The 17,293-nt window shown below is 48.9% G+C and overlaps 1 protein-coding gene across 1 annotated transcript in view; it reads right to left on the reverse strand.

Moving 5' to 3' along the window:
* Positions 1-10,435: 10,435 nt before the first annotated feature.
* The window catches only part of LOC140916627 (calcium-activated chloride channel regulator 1), a 31,585-nt gene continuing 24,727 nt past the window's right edge, over positions 10,436-17,293 (reverse strand). Inside the window, exons 12-14 of the mRNA XM_073358300.1 lie at positions 16,388-16,552; positions 12,956-13,192; positions 10,436-10,934 (exon numbers count right to left, since the gene is read on the reverse strand). Coding sequence (XP_073214401.1) covers positions 10,510-10,934; positions 12,956-13,192; positions 16,388-16,552 — 827 coding nt within the window. The 3' untranslated portion in view covers positions 10,436-10,509. The remainder of the gene's footprint in view (positions 10,935-12,955; positions 13,193-16,387; positions 16,553-17,293) is intronic.

Here is a 17,293-nt window from a genome sequence, read left to right on the forward strand (position 1 = left end):
GAATTTTCTTTTAATGTAGTTTAGCAGCTGGAGATGAGAGGAAGAGCCAGTCCCTTGTGACAAGCTAGCTGTTCACAGACTGCCAGCCAGCACTCTGCAGAATAGCAGTGGTCCAGGGACCAGGGTTTGAGAATTGCTGTGCATGAAAATCTGAAGATAAATTTGATTAAAAATGGACTAGTTTATTTTCAAAAACTAAAACTAAACAAGCAGTATGAGCAGTGGAAATTTAAAACTATTTAAAATTCTTTGTGTTTTAATGATCAAAGTTATTTGTCAAGCAGGCCATTTGTTTCTGTAGATATATAAAAATGCATGGGGCTATATTTTCCCCCTCTGCGAAAATGAACAGATGGGGCTCTAACCTGGGGGTAACAAGGTGAGAGGCCTTAAAAGGTGGTGTGTCCGCTCCATTACATACTCCCCCTTCCCATATTCCATTCTATGAGCTTTGTATAGTTAAGGCTCCCTGGAAATTTGGGGACAGGAGTGGACAGAGCCAGGCAACAGCTGTTCCCTCCAGAAACCATGTGTGATGGGATCCCCAGGGTGCAGCCTGGGACTGTGAGACCACTGTTCCCCATTAACTCTCCAGCCTGGGCTGTCTCTCACAATGCTTTGCTAGTGACAAGCAGCAAATCCCTCCAGGCACTGTTATCACTCAGCACAACCACATGTGGAGCCCCACACCCAGCTAGATTGCATGAATGCTCCCAGAGCCACTCATGAATCACACAGAGAAAGGCACCCACTGAATCTCTGCAGCTCCCAGCCTTGGACTTCAGGAATATACCTTCTTGCACTGCTTAAGACAAGCAGTGCTAGCTTATTAATTGGTTCACCACTTCATCAATGGAAAGTGGATATACACCAGCCTTTGTAAACGTGAGCAGATTTACCAAACTTCAGGCAAACTCACTGGTAAAGATAAACAGTAAAACAAGTTTATTGACTGCCCTCACTGCCGTGGCCCCACCTGCCGCTCTGTCATCTCCCCCGCCCACTGCCTCCGCTACCAGCTATAGTGGCCGGGGCCCCTTTCCCACCATGACCAGGAAGCTCGGCGTCCGTTGCCTCCTGGTGCCCGCCTCGCCCCACGTGGAGACGTACGTGCGGGCGTTGGCGAGGGTGGTGGGGCCCACGGCCATTGTGGCGGCCTCCAAAATGTATGGGAAGGTGGTCTTCTTCCTGGCAGCGGAGACCTCTGCCCAGGAGGCGGTGGAGAAGGGCCTGGCGGTGGGGGGCGTGTTCGTCCCTCTGGAGCCGCTGGACAACCTGGGCGTCCGCCTGGTCCTGACTTACGTCCCTCCCTTCCTTCCCAGTGCTGCCCTGTTAGCTGCCCTCTCTACTCTGGGGAAGCCCATCTCTGTTTTGAGCCCTCTCTCCCTGGGCTGCAAGGACCCCGCCCTCCGTCACGTCCTCTCGTTCCGCCGGCAAGTGCAGCTGCAACTGCCGCCAGCGACGTGTGACGGAGAGGCGCTTGAGGGGTCCTTTTTGATCCCCTACCAGGGGGCCCATTACCGGGTGCATTATTCCATGGGGGAGGCCTGGTGCTACCTCTGCCGGGTGATGGGGCACGTCCGGAGGGACTGCCCCTTGTCCTGGCAAGGAGAGGCATCCAGGATCCCCGAGCTCTGGCGGGGCGCCAGCCCCATCATCGCTGGCGCCCCTCTCTGCCAGGCGCCTGAAGCCGCCCCTCCTCCTACTCAGTCCACCATTGCTCCCGCTCAGGCCCAAGGGGCACTCCCCCCAACACGCCCAGACAAGCGGGAGAGCCCTGCCTCTGCTGCCTACAATCTGGCGGGGCCCCTAGAGGAGGGTGCGGCAGGGTTACCGCGGAGCATGAGAGAGGGCCCGCCCCAGGGGAAATCTTCCCTCCCTCATTTTGCCCCACCACTGCCTCCCACGGTCCCTGAGTATTCATCCTTGCCCCCGACCCGATCCCTGTTAGCCGGCCCCCCCGATGATGCCATGGAGGGCTGGGCCCTAGTTCAGGGGAAGCGGGGCAAGTGGAGGGCTTGAGCTCCACTCCTTTCCACTGATGCGGAAGCCCCCCAGAAGACCAGAAAGGGGGGCGCCGATGCCAAGCTCTCTGCCTTGCCCACGGGCGCGTGCCGTCCCCTGGTGCTGGCTGGGGAAAACGTGGCAGCACGGGAGGGCAGTACCGTCCCTCCGTTGGAGTCCCTTCCCTCCAAGGCCCCCGATGGAGACCCCCACCTGCCCTGTTACCATCCGGAACCCCCGTGAGCCCTGGGGCGAGCGTCGCTTCAGGCACTGGCGGGGAGACCTCTGGGGTGGCGGAAGAAGAGCTCCCCTTCATTTACGAGGAGATCGAGCCCTGGGTCTGACCCCAGTCACCCAGGGGGAGGACGACCCTCTGCTAGCAGGCCTCAATCTGAGCGACCTCACCCCGGCCCCGCCTTCCCCATGCTCCTTTCCCCTAACCGCTGCTTCTGCTCCCGCCTCCGAGGGTTCCCCGGGCTCCTCCATCTGCCCGGCCGCAGGTGGCACCCTGCCATTGGCCGCCGAGCCCACCAAGGCGACCACCAGTGCCGTGTGGCTGGGACCTGAGTCCCACGGGCTGCCCCTCGTAGGCGTGGGGCGACTGACCTCCGTCCCAGGCAGGGACCCCACTGAAGATGCTGTGGCTACTCCGCCGGCCGTGGTGCCGGAGCCCAGTGTCACGGAGGGCCCCCTACCCCGCCCTCAGCTCCCAGAGCCCGGTCGAGAGGGGCCATTTCCCAACGGCCTGGCTCCTGGGGCCCAGGATCCTGCCTTTGCCCCTCTCCCTGACTCTGCACCCAACCCCTGCCTTGCCCCTCCTCTGGATCCCTGCCCTGCCCCTGATGTCAACTCCGCCCCTGCCCCCTCCACCTCCTGTGCTATCATTGCCGCCCCTGGGGCCGTCATCTCCTCATTCCTGGAGGATAGCCCCCAGGGAGCGGCTTCTGTATTTCCCAGTCCCGACTCACTAGGGGCTGCTACCTTCCCTCCACCACCCCCAATCGAGTGTTTGAGGGGGGCTGCGTGGCGCCAGCCCATCGGGCGCCACGTTGGGGGTCTGCCCCTTACCTGCCCATTTCGGTGGGCCATGGGGCTGTGTCAGTGGTCCCTCCGGAGGACAGCTGGGAGCTAGTGACCCCAGCCCCCCATACGCTGCGAGAGGAGCTGCGGGAGTTCCTTGAGGATGTCCGGGGCTCCCGTAATAAGGTGCAGCTCACCCTGCAGCAATGGGGGGACTTCCATCTAATCCTCCGGGCTGTGAGGGCCCTCATGGGGGAGGGTAAATGGATCGGGAAGCAGCCTGCCACGGCCTACCAGCGGGTCCGCCTCTTCCGTGATTCCCTACTTACCTACGGGGTAGGTCATGGATTGTTGTGTGGCCTGTTGGGAACCACGAGCGTCCCTGCCGGCGAGGATCCCCCCCAGCCCTCCTCATGGCACCTCTTACCATCACAACGTTAAACACCCAGGGCTGTAGGATGGGTCTCCGCAGGTGCCAGGTGCTCTCCTTCCTTTGGGAGGGGGGTACTCCGTGGTTTTCCTGCAGGAGACCCATATGGATCCGACCGCCGAAGATAGCTGGCAACTGGAATGGGGGGACAGGGTCTACTTTAGCCATCTCACAGTTTGTACGGCTGGAGTGGCGACCCTGTTCTCCCCCGACCTACGGCCCGAGGTGCTGGGGGTCGCCGAGGCTGTGCCGGGCTGCCTGCTGCACCTCCAGGTCCGTATGGAGGGGCTCGTGGTCAATCTTGTCAACGTCTATGCCCCGACATGGGGCCCGGAGCGGCTGCTTTTCTTTCAGCAGGCGCCCGCTTTCCTCGGTACCTTGGATCCTCGCGAGTGCCTGGTCCTGGGCGGGGACTTTAATACGACCCTCGAGAAGCAGGACCGCTCGGGGACCGAGCAGTGCCCGGCCGCCGCGGACATCCTCGGGGAGATAGTCGACCATCACTCCCTGGTGGACATCTGGCACGACCACCACCCGGACGACGTTTTGATGTTTACTTTTGTCCGGGTGGAGGCTCATCGGTCGTGCCACTCCCGGTTGGACCGCATCTATTTATCACGTTTCCATCTTTCACAGGCCCACTCCTCCAGCATCCAGCCGGCCCCATTCTCCGATCATCACTTAGCCACCGTGACGCTCTCTCTCTGCGCAGAGAGGCCGGGGCCGGCCTATTGGCATTTTAATAACAGCTTGTTGGAGGATATGGTCTTTGTGGCATCCTTCCGGGAGTTCTGGCTGGCCTGGAGAGGGCAGCGGTGTGCCTTTCCCTCGGCGTGGCGGTGGTGGGACCTAGGGAAGGTGCACGCCCGGCTCTTCTGCCGTGACTACACCCGGGGCACCAGCCGATGGAGCGATGCGGCGAGAGGGCAGTTGGAACGGGAGGTCTTAGAGCTGGAGAGGCGTCTGGCCGCCAGCCCCGAGGATCCATCCCTCTGCGGGGCGTGCTGGGAGAAGCAGGAGGAGCTCCGGGCCCTCGAGGACCATCGGGCCCGGAGTGCTTTTGTTCGATCCCGCATCCGCCTCCTTCGGGAAATGGATCACGGCTCCCACTTCTACGCAGGCCTTTTCTCCCCGGTGTTTGGCTTCGGACCCCAGTTTGTGGGTTTTCTCCAGGTTCTGTACGCCTCCACAGAGTGTCTGGTCAGGCTCAACTGGACCCTGACCGAACCGGTCAGCCTCGGGTGAGGAGTACGGCAGAGGTGCCCCCTCTTGGGCCAGCTGTACGCTCTGGCGATCGAGCCCTTCCTCTGTCTCCTCCGCAGGAGGTTGACGGGGTTGGCACTACGGGAGCCGGAGCTGAGGCTGGTCCTGTTGGCATATGCCGACGATGTGCTCCTCGTGGTCCAGGACCCGGGTGACTTGGCACAGGTGGAGGCTTGCCAGGCTGTTTACTCGGCAGCCTCCTCCACTCGGGTCAACTGGGTCAAGAGCTCTGGCCTGGTGGTAGGGGACTGGCAGCAGGTGAGCTCCCTCCCACCCGCGCTTCAGGCCATCCGGTGGAGCGCGGGTCCGCTGCTCTATCTTGGCGTTTACCTTTCTGCCACGCATCTGTCTCTGCCAGAGAACTGGCAGGATTTAGAGGGCAGGGTGGTAGAGCGGCTCCAGAGATGGACGGGACTGCTCCGGTGCCTCTCCCTTCAGGGGAGGGCACTGGTGCTTAATCAACTAGTCCTGTCCATGCTCTGGTACTGGCTCAACACCCTGGTCCCGGCCCCAGATTTCTTGGCCAACCTCCGGATGTTGAATCTGGAGTTTTTGGTCAGGACTGCACTGGGTCTCTGCAGGGGTTCTCCATCTACCCCTGGAGGAGGGAGGGCAGGGCCTGAAGTGTCTCCGCACTCAGGTCCATGACTTCTGCCTCCAGGCCCTGCAGAGGCTCCTTTATGGTGCAGGTAATCCGGTGTGGAATGTACTGGCGCACGCCTTCCTGCGCCGCTTCCGAGGGCTCCGATATGACCGGCAGCTCCTTCACCTTCATCCGAGGGGTCTTCTGCGAGACCTCTCCGGGCTGCCGGTCTTCTACCAGGACCTCCTCCGGACCTGGAAACTGTTCACAGCGACCAGGTCCGTGGGGGAAGATCTCCTCGCGGAGCCCCTGCTACACAACCCCCAGCTCCGTGCGCAGGTGGTGGAGTCCCCCTCGGTGCGCCAGAGGTTGGTCCTGGCAGAAGTTACCAGAGTCGGAGACCTCCTGGACTACGACCGGGGAGACTGGCTGGATCCCCTGACGCTCGCTCAGCGCATGGGGCTCTCCAGACCTCGTACTCCCCTGCGCGTACTTCAGGAGGTGAGGGCCGCTTTACCGCCCGCTGCTCGGGTTTACCTCGACTGGGTCCTACGAGAGGGCGCGCCGCGCCCACCCTCCACCCCAGACCCTCCGGACCTTTTCATCGGGCCCCTGCCCTGTGGACCCGACTGACCCCCCCCCCCCCAGCCCCTTCACCGTGAGCCGGCTAGGCGAGCTGCAGCCGGTCCGGTTCCAGACCGCACCAAAGAAACATCTCTACACGCTCGTGCTCCACACCCCTCGCGTCCCACCCTGACACAAAGTGGCGGGACCTCCTGCCACCTCTAGAGGGTGAGGAGCCCCGGTGGGCCAGCCTATATTCCACCTTAGTCCCAAAGCCCACCAGGGATATCAGTTGGCGGCTCCTTCACGGGGCCATGAGCATGGGCGTGTACTTGGCGCGGTTCACTCCAATCCCGGACACATACCCCTTTTGCAGCGTGAGGGAAACCCTGCACGTCTACCTGGAGTGCACCAGGTTGCAGCCCCTATTCCGGCTGCTCACGAATATTTTGTTAAGGTTTTGGTTGCACTTTTCCCCTCACCTCCTTATCTACACACTCCCTGTCCGTGGCCCCACTAAGTCTCGGGACCTCCTAGTCAACCTCCTCCTGGCCCTGGCTAAAGTGTCCATCTATAAAACCAGGGTGAGGAGGTTGGCCGATGGACTCTCCTGTGACTGTGGGGCCTACTTCTGATCCTCGGTCCATTCACGTCTCCGGGCAGAGTTCCTCTGAGCAGTGTCCACTGACTCCCTTGACACCTTTGAGGAGCAGTGGGCACTGTCTGGGGTCCTCTGCTCGGTGTCCCCGTCCGGTTCCCTTCATTTGACCCTTTGACCGCACTCCCATCCCTGTTGTTCATTAGTTGTCCCCCGTAATTACTTGGTTTTCCAGGTCCTGTGGACCTCCCCCCCCCTTAGGGTGGCGGGGGGGGGGGATCCTTTAGCTTCGCCCGCCCACTTCCTGGATCCCAATAAGGCTACTCTGCTGTACCCAACTGGCCTGGGTCTATCACAGTAGGCTGTGAGCAGTTCGGGGCAAGATTGTCATTTACAGTGTGTGTGAAAAGTGGCCAAAACAAGGAAGCCCCAATTGTAGTTGGGTCCTCTAGGTACTTGTGTAATATAAAGAAGAGGAGGAAGAAAAAGAAGAGCCAATCACAACTGATAGATGAAAACTCAGATCTATCATTTTTGACTGTCCCACTAAATAAGTATTTATATGAGACATCAGTGCATCCTTAAAGAAGCTGTTTTGGTCTATCGGGTAAATGTGTGATTTTTGGAAACATAACTGAAAATTTTTTGTGTGTGTATTCTGATGATCCACTAGATGTCAGTGTAACCAAAGCATTAAGCTGGTAGATAACAAGTCTATTGGCTGGAGAACCAGGACAGAGATGTCCGTGGAACAACAGTTATGCTCTCCCTTGCCCAGTGGACACAATACATGTCGGGACTGCTACGTTTTTATGCTACTCTAGGAAATATGTCCAGGAACAATATCACAGCTGATTATTCTGACTCTGTGATATACTTCCTACCCATACAACTTCTGTGGAGTAGGGATGTAAATACTTTTGAGAATGATGAGCTGGCAGTACCCTTCAGTGTAGAGGTAGGATGAGCAGGCAAAACGAAGTGCTACCAAACAGGTGGAGTCCAGGTAAAACTAGGGGCACTTGAGGGGGTTGATACCCGTGAATGTTGCTTTGTGATTGTAATTTTTCTCTTTATTCCTCCCTGAAAGGGGTCTTTCCAGCTTTTCTTCAGAATGTGATGACTATTCTTCCAGACACCGAGGAGTGGTCCTGGCTCCCTCGAGAGATTATCAGGGCTGCTTTCGAATCAGGCAGAGAGCTTGATGCAAAGTACTACAAGGTGCTCCCTCCCGAGGTTGAGGACATTGTCTCTTTACAGCGCTCCTAGCTTTTGCCATGTCAGGAATGAAGGACCAGCCCCAAACACGGATCTCCAGCTGGTAATCAAACTGTCATCACTAAGTCAAATGCTCCTAGGCTCCCAGATCAATTTTTCTATCTGGAAACAGCTCGGCTATATATGATTGGGCAGATCTATCAGGTGAGAAATCCCCTATTCTTAGAATATTTCTCACCAGGGCTAGAGAGTAATTAAAAAATAAAAAGTAAAACACAATCCTCAATTCCCATGGTCTGTTTTGTTTTACTGGTCTTTATGCATAACACATATTCATAAAGCGTCCAAGCCTTCTGTTTATTACATACTCTACTAATCACTCTCTTCTGTCCCATTCACCTATCCCCAAGAGACGTGAAGAAAACCACCAACATGCGCGAGACAAAACAAAAATGGGGAGTTACATTACCTTTACTTTTGGAAGAGCAACTAAGAGTTCAATTAAATTTCTTACTTTCACTTTATACCATAAAAAACCATCAGCGGACATAAGAATTGCACTACTTAATCAGATCCATGGTCCATTTGAGCCCAGATCCCATCTCTGAAAGGGCTTGTCTTTGTTAGGATATAGATATTCAGGTCTGTCTGTAAAGGCCTGTACTCTAAGAATTTAGGTGTATTCTTATCACTTGGCTAGTTATAGAGGTATAAAAGAAAGAATCAAAACCACTGTCTGCCAGTGTAAGGGCCTTCTCTTACTGTGACAGTCTGAGGCCCTGTTCTTAGGCTAAGGCCTTTGGCTAAGCAACAGAGGCAGCCATAAACTGGGAAGTGAACGGTCACATCCTCACATTCCAAACTAGTCACATTGAAATAAGGTGCTATTGGGCTGTTAGGCACTATCAGGACAGGATTGTATTCCTATCACCTCCAGAGAAAGGGAAGTGCCTAGAAAATGTAAAAGGAAACTAGTTTGATAGCATCCTGTCTGGCAAGAACTCACTTATCAATAGCTCGGATGTGAAATCCTCACTTCTGTATTGTCTTGTCATTATAGTTCCCACTTTGCTATTGTTTGTCTGTATAATCTCTGTCTGGTTCTGTGATTGTTCCTGTGTGCTGTATAATTAATTTTGCTGGGTGTAAACTAATTAAGGTGCTGGGAAATAATTGGTTACATAATCATGTTAGGATTGGTTAGTTAAATTTCAGGAAAATGATTGGTTAAGTATAGCTAAGCAGAACTCAAGTTTTACTATATAATCTGTAGTCAATGAGGAAGTGAGTGGGCGTGGGTGGGGGCGAGAGTGAGGGAAATGGGAACAGGGAATGGGGGTAAGAAAATTGCAATCATGTTTTGCTAAAGGGCAGGAATGGGAACAGGGACACAGGTGTAAGGCTCTGTGGTGTCAGAGCTCGGAAGGAGGATACTAAGGAAGGAAACTGGAATCATGCTTGCTGGAAGTTCACCCCAATAAACATCGAATTGTTTGCACCTTTGGACTTCGGGTGTTGTTGCTCTCTGTTCATGCGAGAAGGACCAGGGAAGTAAGTGGGTGAAGGAATAAGCCCCCTAACAGTCTTCACTCATGATTTTCACTTAATATGTTTGTAAAAGCTAACATGGACATTCCCCAATGTTTGGTCCAGGCATGGTCCAAATGTGGTAACTACCTTGAGCTGTCAGTTAATTAAAATTATAAAAAATCTGAGTGTAGGCATAGCCATGTTGGTCAATATTACTAGATATACGTCAGTGGAAGCAGCAAGAAACCCCATAATGGACAATTATGAAATAATTTGCACATGGAAAACTTCCTCCTTAGCCCCTGTTAGTGATAAACTGATGACCTGAAGCATGAGGGTTTTTATATCTTATAAAATAATTTGATCCCATCTAATGTAACGATGGATGTTTTCATTATCCAAAGAATAGGCGATCTTTTCCCATTTCTGGAGCGTCACATCACAGATCGTGATATTGCAAATTGGGCTTGCAGGAGATGGGAAAAACCAATGAAAAGTCACCTGGTGAATAGCTTTTCCTCTTGGGTGCTACATGCTGTCGCTTCTGTCACATACTGTAGTAGGTGGAGTTTCTGCTACCTAGAAATTTAGTGTTTTCTCTTCTACTATTTTGCATTTGTTCTATCATTTAGAGTTGAAATGTTGCATGTGTGTTTGATGATTTTGTCAGGTAAAAAGTGTTTTCCATAAGATCATTTGTGGATAACACATGGCCCTGATCCACGAATACTTAAACACCTGCATTAGTCATAGGATGAGAGTTGAGTTATGCATGTACCTAAGCATTTGCAGACTCAGAACCAACAGATGTATACATTTATGTTTCCTACACATTGAATATAACTGAAAGGAATGTATGAAAAGCAAAGATTTCAGATCTAATTTCTTCTTAAATCCTCCTTTCCTGACTGCTAAGCAACTGGAAAACAAAATTAGAAAGATTTTTTTCCTACTTTTAAAAAAACAAAGCATAGAGTACCTAATGTTGCAGAACTCTTGCAAGATTAGAATTAAAGCATACAACTAGAATGTCATTTATATGCTACACTTTATAGTGATGTCTTCATTTACTCAGTACATACTTTTAAATTCACTGTTCAGTCTACATACATGTACTATAACATACTATACACTCATTGAAAGCAGATCAAAATACATCTAAATCCACATTTATTTTAAAGTCAATGACTTAATTTTCAAATCTATTACAAATTTGTTTTCCCTTATGTATTTTGAAAACAACAAATAGAACTAATTAGGATAAATACCTACTGAGCTTTCGTCTTACAATTAGTTCTGTTACATTCTGAGCGCAGGGCCTCCCTTTCCATTTTTCTTATATAAAATACAAACAGTTGTACTTACAACTATTAATACAACTATTACAGCCCCAGTAACAATTAATACTATTTTTGAAACATTGATACCATCACTGATAACATCAGGAGGAAGCGTACCAGGCAAGGATTCCTTTGGAGGAAGAAACAGAGCTGCTTGTGCTATATTAGACACCTCTGAGGTCAGGAAAGCATTATCAATGGCACGTATTGCAAAGTAGATTACGGTGCCATTTTCTATTGTGACACTTTCTGCTTTAAACTGAAATGATTCTTTGGTGCCGGCAGGGTTAGGTATCAGACTAGAGGTATTCACGGAAGTAGCATTCTCAAAGGTGTTTCTTAGGTCCAGAAGACTTTCACTCATTTTTATTATGTATCTGTCAGCTGGAAAAAGAGAGGTATGCAAGTAAGAATGTGTTAGTATGCCTATTATACTATCTGTAAATGTAAGGATAGTACAGGATTTGTAGAATAGTTTTGTATCTTTATAAGAACTCCAATGATACTCCATGACCAACCCGACCATTTTACCCACCCAAATTATTGATGGGCCTGCTTAATTGACTAACATCCTTTCTCTGAAGAGCTCTGGACAGAATTCCTGTTAGAACTTATCAGTTCCACATTTTAGTTGGGTCAACAGTCTACTGTTAACTGATGTGGGGCATTCCTCCCCTTCACGAGCACTAACCACATAATGTTCCCAGCACTCTTAGCTTCTGCTGGGCTGAGCAGCAAGAAACCAAAACCAGGAATTTGAGATGAGTCTTCCACATGGCAGTGCAGAGAACTTCCATTAAACTGCCCCCATCTATGCCTTACTCCCCCACGCTTTACACAAAAGTATTTATAGTACTAAAATAAAAACATAACTTTTGGATGAGAAATGAAAATAGGATTTCTTTCACTTGTCTCTAGGGAGTATCCAGGTCAAGTATAAGACCAAACAGTACATCTGAAAAACACAGCAGTACAGGGACCCTGCATCCTGGTCAACATTCCCTCTCTTAATGTGAGCAGGTTCTAAAGCATAGGCTGAGAGATAGAAAAATGCCTGCTCCATTTGCCAGCATAGTTAGTGTGTCAGGGATCTTGCTGCAAATGTGCCTGGCTTCCCACTGTCCACAGTTGTCATTTCAAGACTCTATGGTTCTGTTCTGCTAGTGGGTTTTCTAGTTCTTTGCTTGATTTGAGTTCTACTTCCTGCTCTGCATCTTCTTTTCTGTCCCTTCAGAGAGGGGGTAAGGGGTAGCATAAGAGTGCTATTCCAGCTCTACACCATCAGAGGATGCTCCTAACTGAGGTTATTCTTCTGTTGCTGGCTACTCTAGCTGTAGGGCTGTTTTGAGCCAGACGAGTAGTGAAAGTAGCCACATAGAAGAACCTAGGCCAGTGTTTTGGGGATTTAATGGAGTTGCTGGTTTGTTCCCTGGTGAGCTGGTTGGCAAGAGCTGTAGGTGTATGTAAAGATTTTAATCTGAAGCTGCTCTCTGTGTGACTGAAGGTTGTCTATCTTAACCTCTCTGGCTTGTGTTGATGTGCACACTATAACATAACCTGGTTACAACACACTTAAAATATATATTATAAACGAGACCTAGCTGTGTCCCCATAAATGGACTAAAGCCTTGGACTGTCCATGTTATAATTGGGACCCCTGACTTGTTTATAGTTGCAGTGTAGACAGTGGCTAAGCCTTGGAAGAGTCACTGGTGAGTGTGGTTTTTGATTTGTTTGCCTTTGTAAACTAGCATAAGGCTGGTTGGTATACAAGTTTTGCATTTTCTGTTGTACCAGGTTTGGGAGCACAGGCACTGACTTTTGGCTTTTCCAGGGGGTGCTCCACCGCCGCTCTGCCCCGAGGCCCCACCCTCACCCCATCTCTTGCCACCCCTACTTTGCCCCCTCCCCCAAGTCCGCACTTCTTCCCATCCTCTTCCCACTATACCCTGCCCCATCCCCTTCTCTTCCCACGACCCCTCCCCCTCGCCATCAAACAGCTGATCGGCAGCCAGCCCCGGGACCCTGCTGAACCACTGTGACTAGTGAGTGCTGAGCCTCCCCTATTTTTTCCATGGTGTTTGAGCCCGGAGCCGCCTCAGAGTTGGTGCCTATGTTTGGGAGTATTCCATGTTTCTTTAAACATTTTTTTTAAAGGATTAAGTGGGACTAATGTGAGTATCATATTGAACAGTGAATTTATTGGTTATTAAGTCCTGGTCTACACTAGGAAATTTTATAGAGAAAATCTAGAGTCGGTCAAGCCATAGCAATGGTCATATTTTTTGCAGATGGGAAAGACAGCTCTTTTCCTCACCTCTCCTTTGCTGGCTCTTCATATGTAATTTCAGATAACTGACAATAATTCATCACTTCCAGCTGACTAAAACAAAACTTCACCTTACCTTGTCCCACATCCAAGTCATTCCCAGGAGCTGTCCAAGACAAGTGAATGTTATCTTCTTCAAACTGAGCCTCGAGGTCAATAATTTTACAGGGTGGGAACACATCAGTAGTTCCTCCTGATGGAACATTCGCCACTACAAAAGAACCTCCTGTTGCAACTCTATTGAAACTTCCTAGCTTTGCTTGAATTTCATCATCACTAACTTCAGGTCTCGGGGCATTCATTTTGATTTCACCTGCCCCAAAAAAGAAAAAAATTGCTCATGCTATTTGAACATTACAAAACTCCAAATTGTAACACACTTTTTATCTAGCATCCTTCTCTCTTTAATCTACTTTTTTTGTTGGCCTATTCAAGCTTAGTGCAAAAATTAGCAAGGCTAAAAACCAAAGTGAACTTCAGGATCCTGCATCCTTGCACAAAACTAAGGCAGACCCCCAAAAGCAAACCAGATTTCAACGGCAGTTGAAAGTAGCAACAGTGCCTATTATCAGTTAGGGTATTTAAGGTATTGAGCAGGTGTCAGTGGGAAGTGGTTGTGATAAGGTAGCTTCCACCCATCTCCTCCTAGGTATTGCAGGCAGCATAAGAATTACAATCTTGTAGGAATTTCCTTATTTTTCTGAGTTTAAGTTGGAGACATTTTTTATGTAGACTTCTTTAATTCAGTATATTCTAATTTTCTAGGAATACAGAAAATTGTCCCTCTGTGTGCACACACACACATGTGCAAGAAAGAGGATATGACATGCAAAAGCTAACAATCTAAAATTAAGGTTGAGAAATCAGGCACTCAAAAGTCAAGAAATTCAAAAAGCTAAGTTTTCTATTACCATATTATATATATATATATACTCCTGAGGGAGCTCTGCATTACTGCATGCATGCATAATTAATGAGCCCCGCAGATTTTTAATTTTTTGTGCAGAAAAAGCTTCTGCCGAAATGTTGCTGCAGTTCTGCCTTTAGCCCACCAGAGGGTGCTGTGGTGATTGAACAAAGCAGCAGTTCACAGCCAGCTAAGGAAGAGAAAGCCTGCCTTATTTACAGTGCCTGTCAGGCCAGGTCAGGAGACAGACATGGGGAGATAGACAGCGTGGGGTGTTGGGGGGATCAGACAGGGGCTCATAAGGGCTAGTGGGGGAGGACAGACTGGGGCAGGGGCTGAATGGGAGTAGAGGCACAAGGCAACAGGAGGAAGGGGTGGAGGGAGGTGCAGGGCCACATGGTGAAGGGGTGCAGAACTACATAGGGACAGGGGGTGGCTGAGTGGGGGCTCAGAGACACTTGGGGACAGGGGATGGGTACAGGGACACAGGGACAGGGGAGTAGCTGGGTGGGGACATAGACACACATGGGACAGGGAAGGGGGTACAGAGCCACATAGGGACAGGGGGAGGGGGTGCAGGGCCACATGGGGATGGGGCGAGGGGTGTCTGAGTGGGGGTGGAGGGACACGTGGACAGGGGGTGCAAGGACACATGGGATGAAGGGACACATGGGGAAAGGGGCAGATATGCCTGACTGCATGGGAGAGGCTAGGGATCAGCCAGGGTCTGCATGGGGGAAGCTCCCTAACAATTCTTCCCCGCTCCCCGCCCCCCCAAACCCCCCGTGTTCCATACTTTTCCCACCCATACTCAACAACCCTCCAAGTTCACACCCAGGCTCCTTCCCAGCAATTTACTTCCCTGTTCTTCAGCTCCTCCATTACCCCTGACTCCCCCAAGCCTTTGCACTGCTTCTGAGGGGTGCAGGAAATATGGTTCTGTACTGTAGTTTAAATGAATTATTACTCAGTATTATTGCCTAGTAAGGAATCTACTTGTCAAAGATTCCCTGAATCTTTTTTGTTGTCTGTATTGTTACAGACATACTTGCTGACAGGTATTTTGAAATAAATGACCAAAAATAATTGAAACTGGTGTGATTATATTGTGTTATTTTGACAAATAAAATATGCAGAATTTTGCAGAATTTTAAAATATTGTGTGCAGAATTTTTAATTTTTTGTTGCTGAATTTTAAATTTTTTGGCACAGAATTCCCCAAGGAGTAATAATATATATATTTACCATCATATTGCACAATTTGCTGGGGTGGGTTTTTTTTTCACGGGCGGGGGGCATGTACTGGTACAAGAAGGTTAAGATGTATATTTAAAAAGGAAAACAGGAATAGGAAATACTACATTGTGCGAACACTGAGTGAACACTGAGGTATAAATCTTAACTGTTGGAACTTCCTGAGGTATTTGGGTGCCTAATATCTCACGCTTAGAGTGTGTTTCTTACTCAGTAGAGCAGGAAGTCTGTCTACCCAGAGTCAAATCTGCTGGATTAAATGGCAAAAAGCAAGTTACTATTTTTTTTCTCCAAACAAACCGTTGTTAACCAAGTTCCATTTGCAGAGCAAACTCTGTAACTAGTGCCTTCAAATTATGCCCCCAGTTACACTTGTGCAATCCCACTGAAGGCCAGAGGACTGCATAGATATACTGAGCATGGCATTTGGCCTGCAGACCCTGGTGACAATTCACAAGCCAGAAAGAACACAATTTGATTTTCAGATCCTAGGCTGAGTCTGCAGGGCTCTGAGTTGTTAACAGCACAGTTGTTCTTTGTAAATAGAACAATTTTCTTCTGGAGTGATTGAGAAAACAAGTGTAGAATTTGACAATACTATTTTTACAAAGTCACTTTTCAGAATAAAACTATATTTTAATGATGAATTAACTGTTTTCTTTGCATTTGATTTCTCTGGGGCCTCTAGATCAAAAGAGAAATGCAAAAGTAGTAGAAAGATGAAAAGATATACTAAGTCACAACACACTCGTAACAGACTCACTGTAAAAGTATCATTAACTGAAGCTCCATTGATTGAGAAGGCTTAAGCAGTAAGACCTGAATAGCAGTATCCATACCTGTGGTTTCTGGAACTGAGAATCTTTAACTCACATGCCTAATGGAAAGAGTCCTGAACAATGTGTCCAGAAAACCCAACAGAAGAACAGAAAAATTCTCATGTGGATGCATTAAACTGATAAATTTAAATTTCCTAACTTTGAAACGGATTCCCTAAAACCTCATTTTTAAGTCTCAGTGAAACATACAAATTTAAAATTTCTAACTTCAGCTGTTTTTTTATATGATTTTCAGTTCCAGGATCTTTGGCAACTCCCATGTGTTCCAAAGAGCACTTAATTATTATAATATATATTTTTTTATAAAATGTGGCACTATACCCATTGCTCAGATATAGCAAAAATGCTGTGGTTCCAGCTACTGTTTTCTAAAAGTATAAACAATAGTGGAAAAGATATATGTAACAAATGTTAAGGTTAAAAAGCTTTTTGTGAAGCTAAATGATCTCCCATTCACCCATATTGAGAGAGAGAGGAGAGAATTTTCTACTTCATAAATGTTTCTTACCATTTTCTATGTAGCCTGGAACATACAAGGCTCGGCTCTGCCTGCGGCCAAGTCTGACAGTCTTATTTCTCCCCTGGATATGCACTTTTAAGTTGTATCTACCATTTCCCTTGAAAGATGTAAAGTACTTTGAATAGATTCCATCATTCTTGGTAATATCAGCACCTTGACATACAAATATTAATAATTACCCATCCAAACAAGGTAGTTTTGTTAAGCAAGGGCATTTTTTGCTGTTCAGTTCATAAACACATAGGGTCTACACCTTCTTCTATTGAAATCAATAAGAGCTTTGATACGGACTTGGGTGAAAACAGGATCTGTCCCATTGTGTTGACATGAGCTCATTACTTATTTAGCTGGAGATAACAATGTAGCATTAAAACATGTTACTGTGTATTTACTGTTGTTTCCAATAGGCCAGCAGTTCTCAACTACTTCTTAGTAGTTCTCCATAGTAGTCTGATCTGTGGAGTCCTTCTTGGTGGTCTGCAGACTAACATACTTTGAGATTGAAGCAATGATGGAATGTGGGGAGGAGAGAGTCTACAGTTTGCATTACATGGTTCAGATAATGGAGAAGGTGGAGAACAATAGAATTATGCATTTGAATCACATCACCTCTGTAGGCACAATAGATTTGAAAAGGAGAATAATAATCCATGTAATTTATACTTTTGAAGGAGATGTTTTTAACATTAGCTATACTGTCTATATAGCATGTGACAAGCTGTAGAAACAGACTCTTGCTCTCCTGTTCTGCCACCCCCATCCCCTCTGCAGGGCAGACCTGTATGAACATAAGTTCAAATGGTGAATATGGCTGAATCAGACCCACAAGGCAATTGACCCCTTTCTGTCTTTGTGCTAGCTATTTGCATGATGAGTAACAGCACAGGAGAGGGA

The sequence above is a fragment of the Lepidochelys kempii genome, chromosome 8, assembly GCF_965140285.1.
Source record: "Lepidochelys kempii isolate rLepKem1 chromosome 8, rLepKem1.hap1, whole genome shotgun sequence".
Taxonomy (NCBI): Eukaryota; Metazoa; Chordata; order Testudines; family Cheloniidae; genus Lepidochelys; species Lepidochelys kempii.